This window comes from Bos taurus, chromosome 7, assembly GCF_002263795.3.
Source record: "Bos taurus isolate L1 Dominette 01449 registration number 42190680 breed Hereford chromosome 7, ARS-UCD2.0, whole genome shotgun sequence".
Lineage (NCBI taxonomy): Eukaryota > Metazoa > Chordata > Mammalia > Artiodactyla > Bovidae > Bos > Bos taurus.
The window spans coordinates 61,586,571-61,600,859 of record NC_037334.1 but is presented as its reverse complement, the minus strand read 5'-3'; the positions used below and the strand labels follow the sequence as shown (position 1 = coordinate 61,600,859).

Below are 14,289 nucleotides of genomic sequence, written 5' to 3'. Positions count from 1 at the left end.
AGGAACCCCCACTGACAGGTGTCCCCGAGCACATCCACCAGCTCTGGCCAGGCCGGTGGGATCTATTAATATCTGCTCCTTGGATGGCCCTATCTCCTGAGCAGTGCCAGCTAAGGCCTAGATCACCTCTGCCTCACCCTTCTCCCGGGAGGCGGGGATAGTCTCGAGGCTGTGGGGTGGGAGAAATGGAGGGCAAGGAGCTTCAGAAGGTTTTTGTGTCTGAATGGAGCCCCTTCCTCTCCTTCCCCACCCCTCCCATCTCTATCTCCTCTCCCCTCACCTATGGCCTCCTCTCCCCCAAACCGCCTTCTCTTTTCTGTTGCAGGGAGCCATCCTCACCACTATGCTGGCCACCAGGAACTTCTCTGGTAGGTGGTAGGACCTCGGATTCATCTTCACATACATCCTGCAGGAGGTGGGGGCATTGTCCAATGGGGTATCTGAGTGCACTCAGACCAGAAGGCCTGTGGAGATGGGGGCTGTAGAGGATTCAGTGATTAGGGCTTAGCTCACCTGATATCACCTGCAGAAGTGGTAAAGGTCAAAGGTTATCAAGCCAAGGGCCCACAAGGAAGGGTTAGACGTTAACCCTCACCTCCCCTACCTCACAGCGGTGCTGGGTTCTCAGGCTGGGCCAGCTGTGGGGAGGCTCCCCATATGTCAGGGTCCAGATGTGGGAGGGACTGAGCCCGGCCCAGGGAGAGCGGCATTCCTGTTCCCCACAGTTACCAAGCAGTTCCCAAGCAGTACCGAGAGTGAAAGCGTGGGCTTTCACTCATGTGGCCTCTGTGACAAGGCGATTGCCACCCCTGTTTTCTGAATGAGGAAGCAGAGGCTCAGGGAGGTCAACTCTGACACACCCCAGGTCATGCTGCTAAAGGGAACTTTCAGGGCAGGTGTCACCAGTTCAGAGCACGTGCCCTTACTAGGCTGAGTCACCAAGGAGTCCAGGATAGGAGCCTTTGGCCTTGGTCAAAGCCAGGCTGGTTAAGGCAGGGAAGGCCCAGTGACCTGCGGCATGTGGCCCTGAAGAGAGAAGGGGAAGGGATTAGCATCAGGGCTTAGCAAGAAGCTCCCCTTGGCATGCTGGAGAGTGCCGTGGCCAGTGCCCGCCAGAGGCGTCTCCCTGAGGAGCCCAGGATGGCTGACGGGGCAGCTGAGCAGATATAGCAAAGCTCACCCGAGGGGCCCTCTGGCTGGGGCTGGTGCCGGGACCGGCCGGGGAGGGCTGCTGTGGACAGGTGGCCAGCCCCACCGTGAGGGCTCGGATCTGGGGAGCTGCAGGCCTGGCTTCTCTGAGAGGGCCCACCTGCCCATTTAACCAGCTGGCAGAATAAGACCCAGGCCCGGGAAGGCCCTGGAACTTCAGATTTGGGCTTTCCCCACCACACAGAGCTGCCTTCCCACGCGCTTCCCAGACAGGGATCCTGCAGTTCCTTAAACTGAAAGATGAGCCACCCAGGCAGTCAGAGTCTTTTTTTAACAACTGAAGGGCCCCTCAGGCACTCTAGTCCAGAGCTCACAAAATGGAGTACATAAGTTATTCCCTCTCTCTCCATGTGCTTGGGGGGCCAGTGGTGTTTTAAAACTTTTTTTTGGTGGGGGGGCGGTGAGCAAGAGTTTCCAGCATTTTCATTTCATAGAAAATCTCCTGAAAATTAGAATATGTGGCCTCTGGAGACCCACAGTCCTGTCATAGTGGGCTGGAGTGAGAGGGGGCCCCCTTGGAGGCTTGAGGGGCAAGTCCTCCCCTTGCTTGCTGTGTATCCTGGTCCAGCCCACAGAGTACATGGAGGATGGAACAGCTATTCCTCTCGGCTTTGGGATCCAGAGGTACCCCGCCCCCCACTTGCTTTGCAAGGTGGAAACTTGGCAAGAGGGGAAAAATGCACAAGAGCCTGAGAGGGGTCATCGGTGGGAATGTGAGGATGACTGGCGGGCTGCACCAGCTGTGAGTTCCATCCTTCCAAACCTCTGGGGCATCATGTTCAGTACCGCCTCTCCTCCCCAGCTTGCTCTCATCCGGTGAAGGATTTAGCATGGCTACTGTTTACTGAGCATCTATTGCATACGTGCCAAGTGCTATGTCTCATTTAACTTAAAGCCATTTATTTGAGATCTGAAGCTGCCAGAAGTCAGGCTGCGCAGGGCTGGGTGTTCATGCCTTGTCCTGACTGGTGCCCTCTCCAAGGGCTCTGGCCAGAAGGTGAGAAGGAAGGAAATGGGAAATGCCAGGTGAGGCCTTCTTGGAAGTTGTTGCTCTGCTTTTCCTGACCACCAGGGAGATGGCCAGCCCCAGCCCAGAGCTCTAGAGTTTGAGGATGGGGAGGACTCTTCAGGGAATGGGTGCTCTGGCTGGGGTGGGCGCCAGAGGAGCAGGGACTCGGGCGGGGGGGCACCTGCTTCTTATCACCAGCAAAATTCAGCTCGCAGCTGTCCAGAGTGAGTAGGCAGGGCTGACACATGACCTCCGTAGCAGCATGGGGCTAAAATTAGAGCCGGCCGGGGTGGGAGGGAGCGTCCAGCCCTGGGCTGGGGAGCCGGGCCTCCGGGTTGGCCACCGCCAGCACAAGTGGTGACCGGGATCTGGAGGGAATCCCCAGACTGAAAGCGCTCCCACGGTCTGGGGCACAGTGGGCACCTCCTCAACCCATGGAGCCAGAGGGTCACGCCTGACACTGCTGAGAACCGGGGGGAGCCCAGGCCCACCCCAGACTGCGGTGGGCCACCGGCAGTCCCTGGGCCACCCCGCAAGGAAGAAGAGCAAGAGGAGGAGGTCTCCTCACATAGCTGCTGCGGCTCCGTGTCCTCCGCGGCCCGTGGATGTTGCTCTTCCTCGCGCTGTGGGCCCTGGTGCCCTGCCTGGTGTTGATAACCCTCTACTTTTTCTCCTCTGCAGGCGGGAAGAGTGGAGGAAACAAGAAGAACGATGGTGTGAAGGTAAGCCCCAGCCAGCTCAGCAGGGCCTGCCTCTGGCTTGCAGGGCCCGGCTTGCAGGGCTGGGGTGAGAGCCAGGCTTGCCAATGGGGTTCTGGGCAGATGCGCTCACCCATGCAGCCTGGGGTCCCCAGACCCAGAGACCTGGGCTTCGGTGCCCACCCTTCCACCAGCATGGATGGGGGCAGGTGGGGGAAGGGAGGGTTGAAAGAGGGTGGGAGAGGCAGGTGGCTTGAAGGTTGGGGCGGGCATAAGGGTAAATTAAAGGAGATTTCTGTGAATCTGGAGGACTGGTGAGTGAGAGGACACAAAGAAGGGACAGAGATGTCATGAGGGGTGACCTCCTCCTTCCCAAGTATGGGCTGGCTGGAATGGGCCCCTGACCCAATGCATGCCCCAGTCCAACCTACAAAGCCTGCAGGGGATGGACAGCCAGTCCTCTCGGCTTTGACATCCAGAAGTACCCACCCCCATCAAGGCCTGCCGGTTCAGTGCCAAGAATCCCCTCCTCCTATCCCCCCACCCCACCCCACCCCCAACCCAGGCCTGCCCCATCCCCACCCCTGATGCCCGTCCCCACCCCTGATGCCCGAGCTGCTTCCCTCCACACCCCGCTGACCCATCCCTCCCTCCTTTCTCTTCTCCCTCTGCTCTCTGGGGCCTGTTTCCCTGCTCTCTGCAGCTCCCTCCTCCCCTGCCACTGGCTTGCCTGGTGGGTTCTCCTCTCTTGAGACCCTGCCTTTTTCTCGGCTCAGAGCCCTGCCTGGCCAAGGGCCCCAGGGCTGGTCTATGCCCAGAACACTGGAAGGTGTGGGATGCTGTCCAAACACAGCCACCCAGGTGGTCTGGTGGCTTCATGGCTTGGTTCATAGTGGCATGTAGAGTCTCAGGCCCCTGGCTTTGATCTGCCAGGGGTTGCATGGAGGGGACTAGGCTGTTTGCCTGAAGCCAGGATATGGGCCTTCTCTCTGCTCTTAGCCCTCTGAAGGCTTTAGTCTCCCCAAAAGTACAGTGGGGAAGCTGGGCGATGTGAACTCCATGATTTCCAAGATTTCAGCTTTAAAAACAAACAAAAAATAATTTTCTCTTCTCATCTTGGGTGCTTGAGGAATATGTAATTATTTGGTTATCAGTCAAAGCCCATGATTTTCAAATGGAACTCCTTGGAGCCCGAAGCTTCTTGGGAGGCACCTCTGGCAGCAGCTGGGGAGGGACTGAAAAGTGGGAGACTGAGCAGAGAGGGCTGGGCCTTTCTCACCTACTTCAGCCAGAACAGCTCCATGGACCAGCCATCACAGTGGTTGAGAGAGCCTGGGTGAGCTTATGGCCCATTATTTGAATCTCTTGAGTCTGTCTTTCTTTGTTCAAGCAACAGGTAGAAAGGGTCTCCCACCTCCCAGAGCTGTTTGTGAGGATGTACTAAGATACTGTGTTTTGACGACTTAGCACCGTCCTGGCGTGTGAGACCCACTCATGAGAGGCTAGTCAATGGTATTATCTTTTCTGCTCCATGTGTTGGACTTTTGGGTAAGATTTTTTCTGAAGTTTGCTCAAAAAAATATTTGGAAACCACAGATCTAAAGCCAGCCTAATTTACAAAGTTGATACGCATCCGTCCCAGAAGCTGTAATGGAATCCAGGATTGAGTTTTGGCTTACTTGCTGGGGTTACCCACAAGTCACCTCCTCCCCTCCCAATTTGAAAGGGTGATGGGGGGCTGTGCAGTGTAGGTGGGGGGCAGGCATGGTGCAGCTGGGGCTCAATCTGGCCCTCGTGTGTAGACACTCGGGGTGTTGGGTGCCATGGGAAAAATCCTATTTGGGGGATATAAGGCAGAGGCCACACGTGATGGTGGGCTGAGGCCCACGTAGGAGGAGGGGGAGGAGGGGCCCAGACAGGGCTGCCGAGGTCTGCTTGGTACTCGGGTATGACTCTGGCAAAGTCTTGGTCAGGGCCTCCCTCAGGCCAGGTCATGGAATGGAGCTCTAGTCTGGCTTTCTCCGGTCGTGGCCAGGAGGCGGAGGCTGTCTGAGGGCAAGGACATCCTATAGCATGGCAGGGCTCTGGCTGGCCACTGCAGGACCTTCCAGCGGGCACTGCTGAAGAGCGCGCCTCTGCTCCCTGTAGTGCAGGACAGACTCTGGGTGACTCTTCAGGGTGGCCTGGGCGTGGAAGAAGAGACACACAAAGGTTGTTCCTGGCCCGAACCTTTCTCGGCAGCTCAGCCTCCTCCCCTTGCTTGGAGTGAAGGAGGGGGAATGTCTAGCAGGAAGATGAGAGTGACCCAAGGGGCTTGGCCCAGGATCTGGCTTACAAGATGTTGTTCTGGGAGATCCATTCATGTTTTTACTCTGACTGAAACCGGACCTCAAGTCAAGAAGCCAGGGTTTTTGAGCCTGGGCCCCACTGTTCCCTCCCTTGGGGCTCTGGGTCATCAGTTCCGTCATCTGTGCAAAAGGAGAAGAGCTGTTTTCGGGGAGCTGGTGAGGGTCTCCCACCGGGGCAGGCCTGGTGGAGTCACACCATGATGCTCTCTGGTAACCAACACGTGCCCAGCCAAAGTGGGAAACGCACATTCCTCTTCCAACTTAGTCCCTTAGAGACAAACCACTGATTTCACCCATAGCTTAGTTGAAGAAGCACTGATTGGTTCCAACGCTGGAGGAAAAACTCGGTTCAAGATATAACACAATACAGTACTTTATAGGCTTTTAAGGGCTTTTCAAGGCTAATTTTGACCATCGTCCGTTTCTACCATCCTTGCCAACCTTAGAACCATCTTCTCCATGTGGTTCTAAGAGATGTGACTCTACTTCTGATGACAGCCCGCCTTTGAAATGAAACTAACATGCTGGTTGGTGAGGGCTTATTACTAGTATCATCATCATCTTTGTGATTCAGGAAAATCGAGTCTTTCCATTACCAAGAAGCAATGCCCCCCGTCCCAGCCACTACTAGGCCATTACTCCCATGAAGAGGGGCTGCCGCTCCACCCCTCAACCCCACTCACTGCCCCTGTTGGTGTCCCATTGTGCGTCATGACCCCACCCCTCCATGTCCCATCCTGTAACTGTATGTCCGAATCTGATGCAGTCTCTGCTCTGTGTTCCCCCCTCGTGTCCCGCCTGGAACCTCCTGGCCCCTACGCTACTCTCCGGTTTCTGCTGACAGCCGAGCTGTGTGGGCCTGTCCCGTCCAACACGCACTGTGCCTGGCCTGGCTCCAGCCAGGAGTGAAGCCGACACTAGGAGGAAAGGAGAGGGGAGGAGATGAGAGGGGAGGGCAGGAAGGACTGGCTGCTGGCTGCGGAAGTCACACCGCCCGGGCCAGCTGGGGCAGAGGCAGGGCTGTGAGCACCAACACTGGGAAAGCCCAGTGAGCCACCCTGGCCACCTCTGCAGAGGCCCTGGGTGGAGAGGAAAGGGTCTCAGGCTGCTGGATCTTGGATCAGAAAGCCCAGAATTAGACCCGAGGACCCTCAGAGAATACCCAGTGCCTCCCCCGGCAAAGGCCTACCCAGAGAGCATCTCAAGTCTCCCCACTGATCCCCACACAGAGCAGCTCAGGGAGCAGCCTCCTGGCCTCTCAGATGTAAGTGCTTCCAGGATGAGCCATGAGGAGCCATCAGGCTGTGGGTACCTGAAGACCTAGACAGGGCAGAGGGCCTGCATCGGGGGTTCCAGCCTCTTCATTGCTAGTAGCTATCTGAGCCACCTTGAGCCCCAGTTTCCCACCTGTGCGATGCAAGTGTCAGTCTTGCCCTGCAACCTCTATGAGTGTGAGTCTTTAAGACTCCAAGCTTAGAACTGAAAGAGGGAGAAGATAACTTAACATGTTCCTCTTTCTTTCCCTTGATTCCCACAGGTCACATGACAAATCCCTGCAAAGTTAGAATAGGCTGAAGGGAGGACCCTCAGGATTTTTGAGGTCACTTAGGGGACTGGTTCCCACCCCTGTCTCTGCTTTGGAATCACCTGGGAACATCATTTAAAATAAATATGCCCAGGCTCTGATGCAGACCTAGTTATCAAACTCCTGAGAGGGGGCCCGGTTATGTGTATTTTGGACAAGCTTCCTGAGTGACTGTGACACTCAAGCAAGTCAGGAGTGGGGTCCTTTCATCAGAGACACAGGGGGAGCCTAGGAGGAGACACTGAGCCTCATCTCCAGACCTGAGCTGAGACAAAAGGTCTCCAGACCTTTTATCCCTCAAGAGCTTTGGATTCTGGAGGCCTTAGGCAACTAGTATCTGAGACCCAGGATTTGTTTCCACATCCCAGTTTGGCGTAAGGGGAGTCCTGGTCCAGAAGAGGCTTGGCCTGGAGCTTGGTGGTTGGGTTGTTGAGACCCAGGCAGCTGTGCGTAAGGCCCCAGAACTCCAGGCTGGAAAGGACTGTCCCTGCCGGGTCAGCTGCTGCTGGTGGCCCTGACCTTGTCCCGACACTGGCTGGCAAGGGACCACAGAGAATGACCCCGAGGCCCATCCTCCTTCCAACCCTCCCCTGTTGTTCGTTCCTCTGCTCCCTGCCGTTTTCATGCTGTGTCTTTTCCTGTCCCATCTCTTCTCCTTGTTTTTCCAGAAAAGAAAGTCCAGTTCCAGCGTTCAGTTAATGGTGAGTGTCTGCCGTCTCCCAAACGCCGGTAAATCCTGGGCCTCGAACCCTCGCTCCTGCCTCTCTCCTGCAGGCTGCAATGGGAACCGGGGGCGGGGAGAGGGGGCTCAGGGCGTGCTTGGTACGTGTGCCTCGTGTGACAATATGTGTGTTGTGTGTGCGTGTTGTTGGCGTGTTTCTGTTGACACCTCCAACTCCATGGCCCAGGCCAGCAGCCTGACAGTAGACCTGGGAACTCCCTTGGAAGCAAAGGTTGATTTGAACCCCATCCCACATCCAGCCCGTGGCTTCTCGCTTCTCCCCACCCTGGCTCTGGAACTCAGCTCAGGGCTTGGTTTGTGCCAGTTGTGGCTGCTGGGGGGCTTGGTCTGGCCAAAGCCGTGGAGGCCCTTGTTGAGCTTCTGCGAGGCAGCCCAGGGCCTGCCGGTGGCAGAGGAGCCACCAGCCCCTGCCTCTGTCTAGGGGTTCCTGTGGTGGCATGGCCCATGCCCCTCTTCTTCTGACTCCATTGCTGTCTCCCTCAGTTGTGTGGTTTTTCTCCCCCTGAAAAGCCCAGGCTCTCTCCCACTGGGCCTCCCCGTCTCTCTCTTCCTCCCCTGCCAGTGTGTGTACTCCTTCCCCATCCTGTGGCCACCATGTGCCTCTCTGCCCCCCACACCCCCTCTCTGCTCCCTCCAGCAGACAGGGCTCAGGACAGCCCCCCACACCACCCCACCCAGCCCTCCCAGAAAGGCCAGGGCTCTCGGTGCATCCACCCCTTCCTTCTTACCCCGCTCCCCTCCACCAGCCGCCTGCTGAGTTGGGCCCGTCCCCTCCTTAGGCTCGGAAGGCTGACGGGATTTTTCAGTGCAGCACCTGGACGGCAGAGCTGATGAGGCTTATGGAAACGGGGCCGCAGCATCGGGCAGCTGGGGCAGCCCCCCGCTGACCCCGCCTCTTTCTGCTCAGCAAGTGGGCCTCACCACCTCCTGTATTCTTTTTGGCAGGAATCTTCAGAGAGCACCAATACCACCATTGAGGATGAAGACACCAAAGGTAGGAGGGGGCCTTGCCTTCAGCATCAGGGCTCCCAGGCCTCCTGGTGGGCCCCCTTCACTGACAGTCTCCTGCCTGCAGGGGCCCCTAGGCCAACTCTGTGTCCTGTTTCTCTACAGAAAGCCTTACTTTGCTCCTATAGGCTGGGGACGTTGTGGGGCAGCATTTCCCCTGTATGGTGTGCCTGACCCACTAGTGGTACCTGGATGGACTTTTCTTATGGCAGCAGTTATGTGTTGACTTTAACATGTATTAAATTAATTCAATGTGAAAAAATTAACATAGTCAAGTCATAAATGTAGTATACATTTTCCTTTGGAAGTGTTTTTGAAATTTTTAAAAAAGATGAGTTGGTTTTAAAAACTCGAAGTAAAGGAAGGGAAAGCAGAAATGTAGAAAGTTCAACAAACTGGAATATGGGAAACACTGCCTAAGACCAACCCAAGGACTTCAATGGTGGTTCAGTGGTTAGGACTCTGCACTTCCAATGCAGGGGGCACAGGTTCGATCTCTGGTTGGGGAAGTTCTGCATACCACTGAGCATGGCCAGAAGGAAAAAAAAAAAAGGCCAACCTAAAATTCAGGGGCTACTGTAGCCAGTGACTAATAGTGTTCACCAGCACTCAGATGCAAGGGGGAGCAAGACCCCAGATAAATGTGATTTGATAGTAAGAGAGGAAATAATAGAATGGCAACAGGAATACTAACGGCTGTCTTTTATGGGGCACTTGCTGTGGGCGAGACATGTTTCAACTTCTTGATATTCACCTGAGCTTTACAAGAAGCCTAGGAAGAAGGTACTGTGATTAACCCCATTCAACAGCCCAGAATCTGAGGGGTTGAGTAAATGTGCCCAGAGTCCCAGAGCTTATAAAGGGTTCAGTTAGGATATGAACCCAGGCAGTGCACCTCAGGGCCTGGCCTGTAACCTTGGCTGGGGAGGCCTTGCCGGGTGGCAAGTGTGCTTGGAGCTTAGAGGAGGGAGCGTGGGGTGCTGACATCTGCACCAAGTCCTTGGATGAGTCAGTGATGTCCTGCTGTTCTGCCTGTACCCAGCCCTCCTTATTGCCCCAGGACAGGGAGACCCGGCAAGGCTCGGAGTTCTCACACTCGGGCATGTATCCGAGATGCCTGGGCAGTCTCTGAGACCTAGAAAAATAGCACCGACCTGGAGAGACCACAGTGGTGCCAGTCGAGATATTTTCAGGAGTTTAGACGACTTGCTTCTAAAAGAATACAGTCATGAGGAAAAGAGCATTTTCTTATGTAATACATATTCTGCGCCACTGCCATTCAGGCTGAGTTAAGGCCGTTTTGACACACCAAACCCTTGAAGCTGCCTCCTGCCTCTACCAGGATGTTTGGAAGAGTAGGCCCAGCCTGTGTTCCCTCTCTGGTCGTTCCCAGCTGGGAGTGGGGTGGGGTGGGGGGTGGTCACTCCATCACCATTGCCTGGTGCCAGAGCAAATCAAGTTTCTACCATGGCTTTCGGGACAGCCTTCAAAATGCATTATCTTGACAAATTCTTTGGGATCAGGCCAGCATTCTCAGCCCCTCACATATGATTTATAAGCATATTCCTGGCCCTGCTCTTGTGGATTCTGATTCCATAGGTTTGTGGGGGGCAATAGAGGGTGTTTCTGAGACATTCGCTGTATTTGAGGCTCCCTGTCCCAGTGGTAAGAGTGAGGTGCTGGGTGTTTTGAGGAGACTGGTTGTGGCCTCATAATCCTGGTCTCAGAGCAGACAGGGTCTGTGGAGGCAAACAAGCTCTGTGATTGTTCACTGGCATCTATTTGCTGGGTGACTTTAGGCAACTTACTGAACATTTCTGAGCCTCCGTTTCCTTAACTATAAAGAGATGATGATAACAGCACCAAGCTCAGAGGACTGCTGTGCAGATGAAACAAGAGGCTGTGTCTAAAGTGCTTACCCAGTGCTTGGAATATGGTCACTGTGTAATAAATCTTAATTTCTTTTCTTTCAAACTGGAGCTTACGGTTGAATGACTGGAAGCCATACGGCATTTTCCTGGAGCGTCAGTTTTACTTAAAGATTATTTTAAGATAAATATTTATATGTTAAACAGACAGAGAAATGTTTGAAATAGAATGTGAAGTGTGTATTTACTATTAATGCAATGTGCCATGTGCAGACCCGTTAAAGACATTTTCCACCTGGAGTAACGGCTCTGGGTTGTATCCCCAAGGTCTGACATTTACAATCATTATCTTCTGCTTTAGCGATATCAGGATGGGAACATTTGTGAAGTCTTGAATTTTAGTTCATTTATGTCCCTTTTAAAGAGAGGAGGAATAAGTTGCCCTGGTGGTCCAGTGGTTAATACTCCACACTTCCACTGCAGGGGGCATAGGTTTGATCTCTGGTCGGGGAACTAAGATCTCACATGCCTATAGCATGGCCAAAAATAAATAAATAAAATAAAAAGAGGGAGGCTGAAGCCCAGAGAAGAGAAAGGGCATGTCAGTGTTATTAATGGTAGGACTTGGAGCCCATTTCCTGCCTCAGTGTCCATACATGTAAAGGGCCATGTCTGCTGGAAGAGATGCTGGCCCAACCAGGAGCTTCTCCCGCTGTTTGGCAGGAGAGAGGAGCCCTGTGCCTCCCCCAGGTTCTTCAGGCCTCAGAGAAAATTTCCAGAGAACCATTTTCTGGTGTTAATTTGTTAAGTCTTCTTACTAAGTGAGAATAGCAGCTGGTAGGGTGGATTCTGACCTAACATTAAAGTTAATTAGAAATGTCATCCTCCAGGGAACGTTTCCCCCTGAGCAAAGAAGGGGACATGAATATTTCAGAGCCCCTCAGGCTGATACACAGGCCTCTCACCCTCTGAGCTACACAGGACTCTGCTAGGCTTCCTCCCCACCACCCTCCTCCTGGTCAGCTTCTTGAAAACTCCGTTTCTCTTCCAAAGAGCTGCCTCCGAATCTGGGCAGAGACATTCTGGGAAATTTTAGCCGGGAATGCTGATCTCATCTCAGCCGCCGTGCTCTGTGTGACCTTGAGAGAGTGTCTTAACCTCTCTGGGTCTTCAGCTTTCCCAGCTATGAGGGAACACTCTTGGTTGTCTGGGTGAATGCCTAGAAGATTAAAAATGCCAGAGTTGCTACTAAGCAGATGCTGGATGAATCTTTCATAGAGCAGTGGATCTGCTGAGGGCATGGGAGGGGCTCAGAACAAAAGTGAATTTCTCCAGATCTAAGGAGCCTCAGAGCCCCAGATCTTTGGTCCCAGATAGTGAAGCGAGGGAGATTCCTGGCTGCCAGGCTTTAACCATTGGCAAACTTGGTGTCCTACGTGGGTGAAGGCCAAGTTAGGCACTGTCTCGGGCTGCATTAATAGACGTATAGTGTCCAGAATTGGGAAGGGGATAAAAAGTGCTACCCTAGGCCTGAGATTCTGCAATATTCAAGCTACATCAAGGACTGTGTGCTCACACTCACAGAAGCATCTAATAGCTTAAGTACCCCAGAAGAGTAGATAGCCAGCTTGAGTGAGATACTGCAAACCACATTCTGGAGGCTTTCAGCCCTGAGAAGAAAAGGCTGGCAGATTAGATCAGATCAGTCACTCAGTCGTGTCCGACTCTTTGTGACCCCGTGAATCGCAGCACGCCAGGCCTTCCTGTCCATCAGCAACTCCCAGAGTTCACTCAGACTCACGTCCATCGAGTCAGTGATGCCATCCAGCCATCTCATCCTCTGTCGTCCCCTTCTCCTCCTGCCCCCAATCCCTCCCAGCATCAGAGTCTTTTCCAATGAGTCAACTCTTCGCATGAGGTGGCCAAAGTACTGGAGTTTCAGCTATTAGTATCATTCCTTCCGAAGAAATCCCAGGGCTGATCTCCTTCAGGATGGACTGGTTGGATCTCCTTGCAGTCCAAGGGACTCTCAAGAGTCTTCTCCAACACCGCAGTTCAAAAGCATCAATTCTTCGGCACTCAGCCTTCTTCACAGTCCAACTCTCACATCCATACATGACCACAGGAAAAACCATAGCCTTGACTAGACGAAACTTTGTTGGCAAAGTAATGTCTCTGCTTTTGAATATGCTATCTAGGTTGGTCATAACTTTCCTTCCAAGGAGTAAGTGTCTTTTAATTTCATGGCTGCAGTCACCATCTGTAGTGATTTTGGAGCCCAGAAAAATAAAGTCTGACACTGTTTCCACTGTTTCCCATCTATTTCCCATGAAGTGGTGGGACCAGATGCCATGATCTTCGTTTTCTGAATGTTGAGCTTTAAGCCAACTTTTTCACTTTCCACTTTCACTTTCATCAAGAGGCTTTTCAGTTCCTCTTCACTCTCTGCCATAAGGGTGGTGTCATCTGCATATCTGAAGTTATTGATATTTCTCCCGGCAATCTTGATTCCAGCTTGTGTTTCTTCCAGTCCAGCATTTCTCATGATGTACTCTGCATATAAGTTAAATAAACAGGGTGACAATATACAGCCTTGATGTACTCCTTTTCCTATTTGGAACCAGTCTGTTGTTCCATGTCCAGTTCTAACTGTTGCTTCCTGACCTGCATACAGGTTTCTCAAGAGGCAGATCAGGTGGTCTGGTATTCCCATCTCTTTCAGAATTTTCCACAGTTTATTGTGATCATCCCTGAGAAGAAAAGGCTGGCAGGTGAAGGCATAAAGTCTGGGAAATCAGGTACACAGTGCAGGGCCCCAGAAACTAAGGGGCTTTTAGGGGAAGATTTTAACGTAAAAGAAGGACGTGGGTGCAAATGGAAGACGCTCTCCAGCAGTGTGGTGGCCTCCCAGGCAGGCTGCAAGCCCCAAAGCTTCAACCAAAACTGAAGCATCACATATCAGGCTGCTGGGAAGCGTCCCGGCCTGGCTAGAGGCTGTCCTCAGGGGGAACTTCCAATTCAGAGCTTTGCACTGAGGATAATCACAGCTTTCAGTTATGGAGCGCCGGGCACTGCTCTCAACGCTTTTACATAACGCATCATTATTTACATAAATGACTTGATATAAAGGGCTTGGAACAGTAGCTGGTTCTGAGTGAGGACCATATGTGTGTTAGTTATTTTCGTTGATATATTCTTAACTCAACCCTCAGAACCACCCTATGAGGTAAGTACTATTAGTAGCTCCATTATACCTATGGGAAACTGAGGCAGGGGGAAATAGCTTGCCCAAGGGCACATAGTTACTGAATAGTAGAGCTGGGGTCTGGCTCCAGAATCCATGCCCTTGACCACTTGGCTAGTCTTTCTGACGTGTTGGGGAGAAGCAGCCCACAGGAGACAAGGTGTTAAGCAGAAGCTCATGGAATGTCAAGCGGGAAGGGCACATAAAGCTGTGCAGACAAGGCAAGGGGGGTGGCTCGGGCCCCAGGGCCTGCCAGAAGCCTGCGAATTTGCCCTGCGTGGTCACCATTATTCCACGTGGGAGCGGCTGGAATGAGGTGTCTCCTGATAGAGGTGCGTTTCTCTCCATCCTCAGTCTCTAGCTTGACCAGGAGACTGGGTTGTTGGGCTCCAAGGGACAGAGGCCACTAGGCAACTTGTGCAGTTCCAGGGAACAAGGCAAAGACAGCAGCCTCAGACCCTGATTTGGTTTATCCACTCATTCATTTATGCTGCCTGTCTCAGTGCCGGGCAAGACAGGGTCACCCAGCAGAGCTCCTGGTCTAAGACACTCATTCCCAGTCCTGGTGATTCTTAGAG

The 14,289-nt window shown here is 53.3% G+C and overlaps 1 protein-coding gene across 3 annotated transcripts in view; it reads left to right on the top strand.

Moving 5' to 3' along the window:
* CAMK2A (calcium/calmodulin dependent protein kinase II alpha) overlaps positions 1 to 14,289 on the top strand; it is a 65,824-nt gene that overhangs the window by 39,335 nt on the left and 12,200 nt on the right. For 2 of the 3 annotated variants that reach the window (NM_001075938.1, XM_015472301.2), the window contains 3 exon segments: positions 326 to 368; positions 2,900 to 2,940; positions 8,537 to 8,585. In NM_001075938.1, coding sequence (NP_001069406.1) covers positions 326 to 368; positions 2,900 to 2,940; positions 8,537 to 8,585 — 133 coding nt within the window. 3 annotated transcript variants of the gene reach the window in all.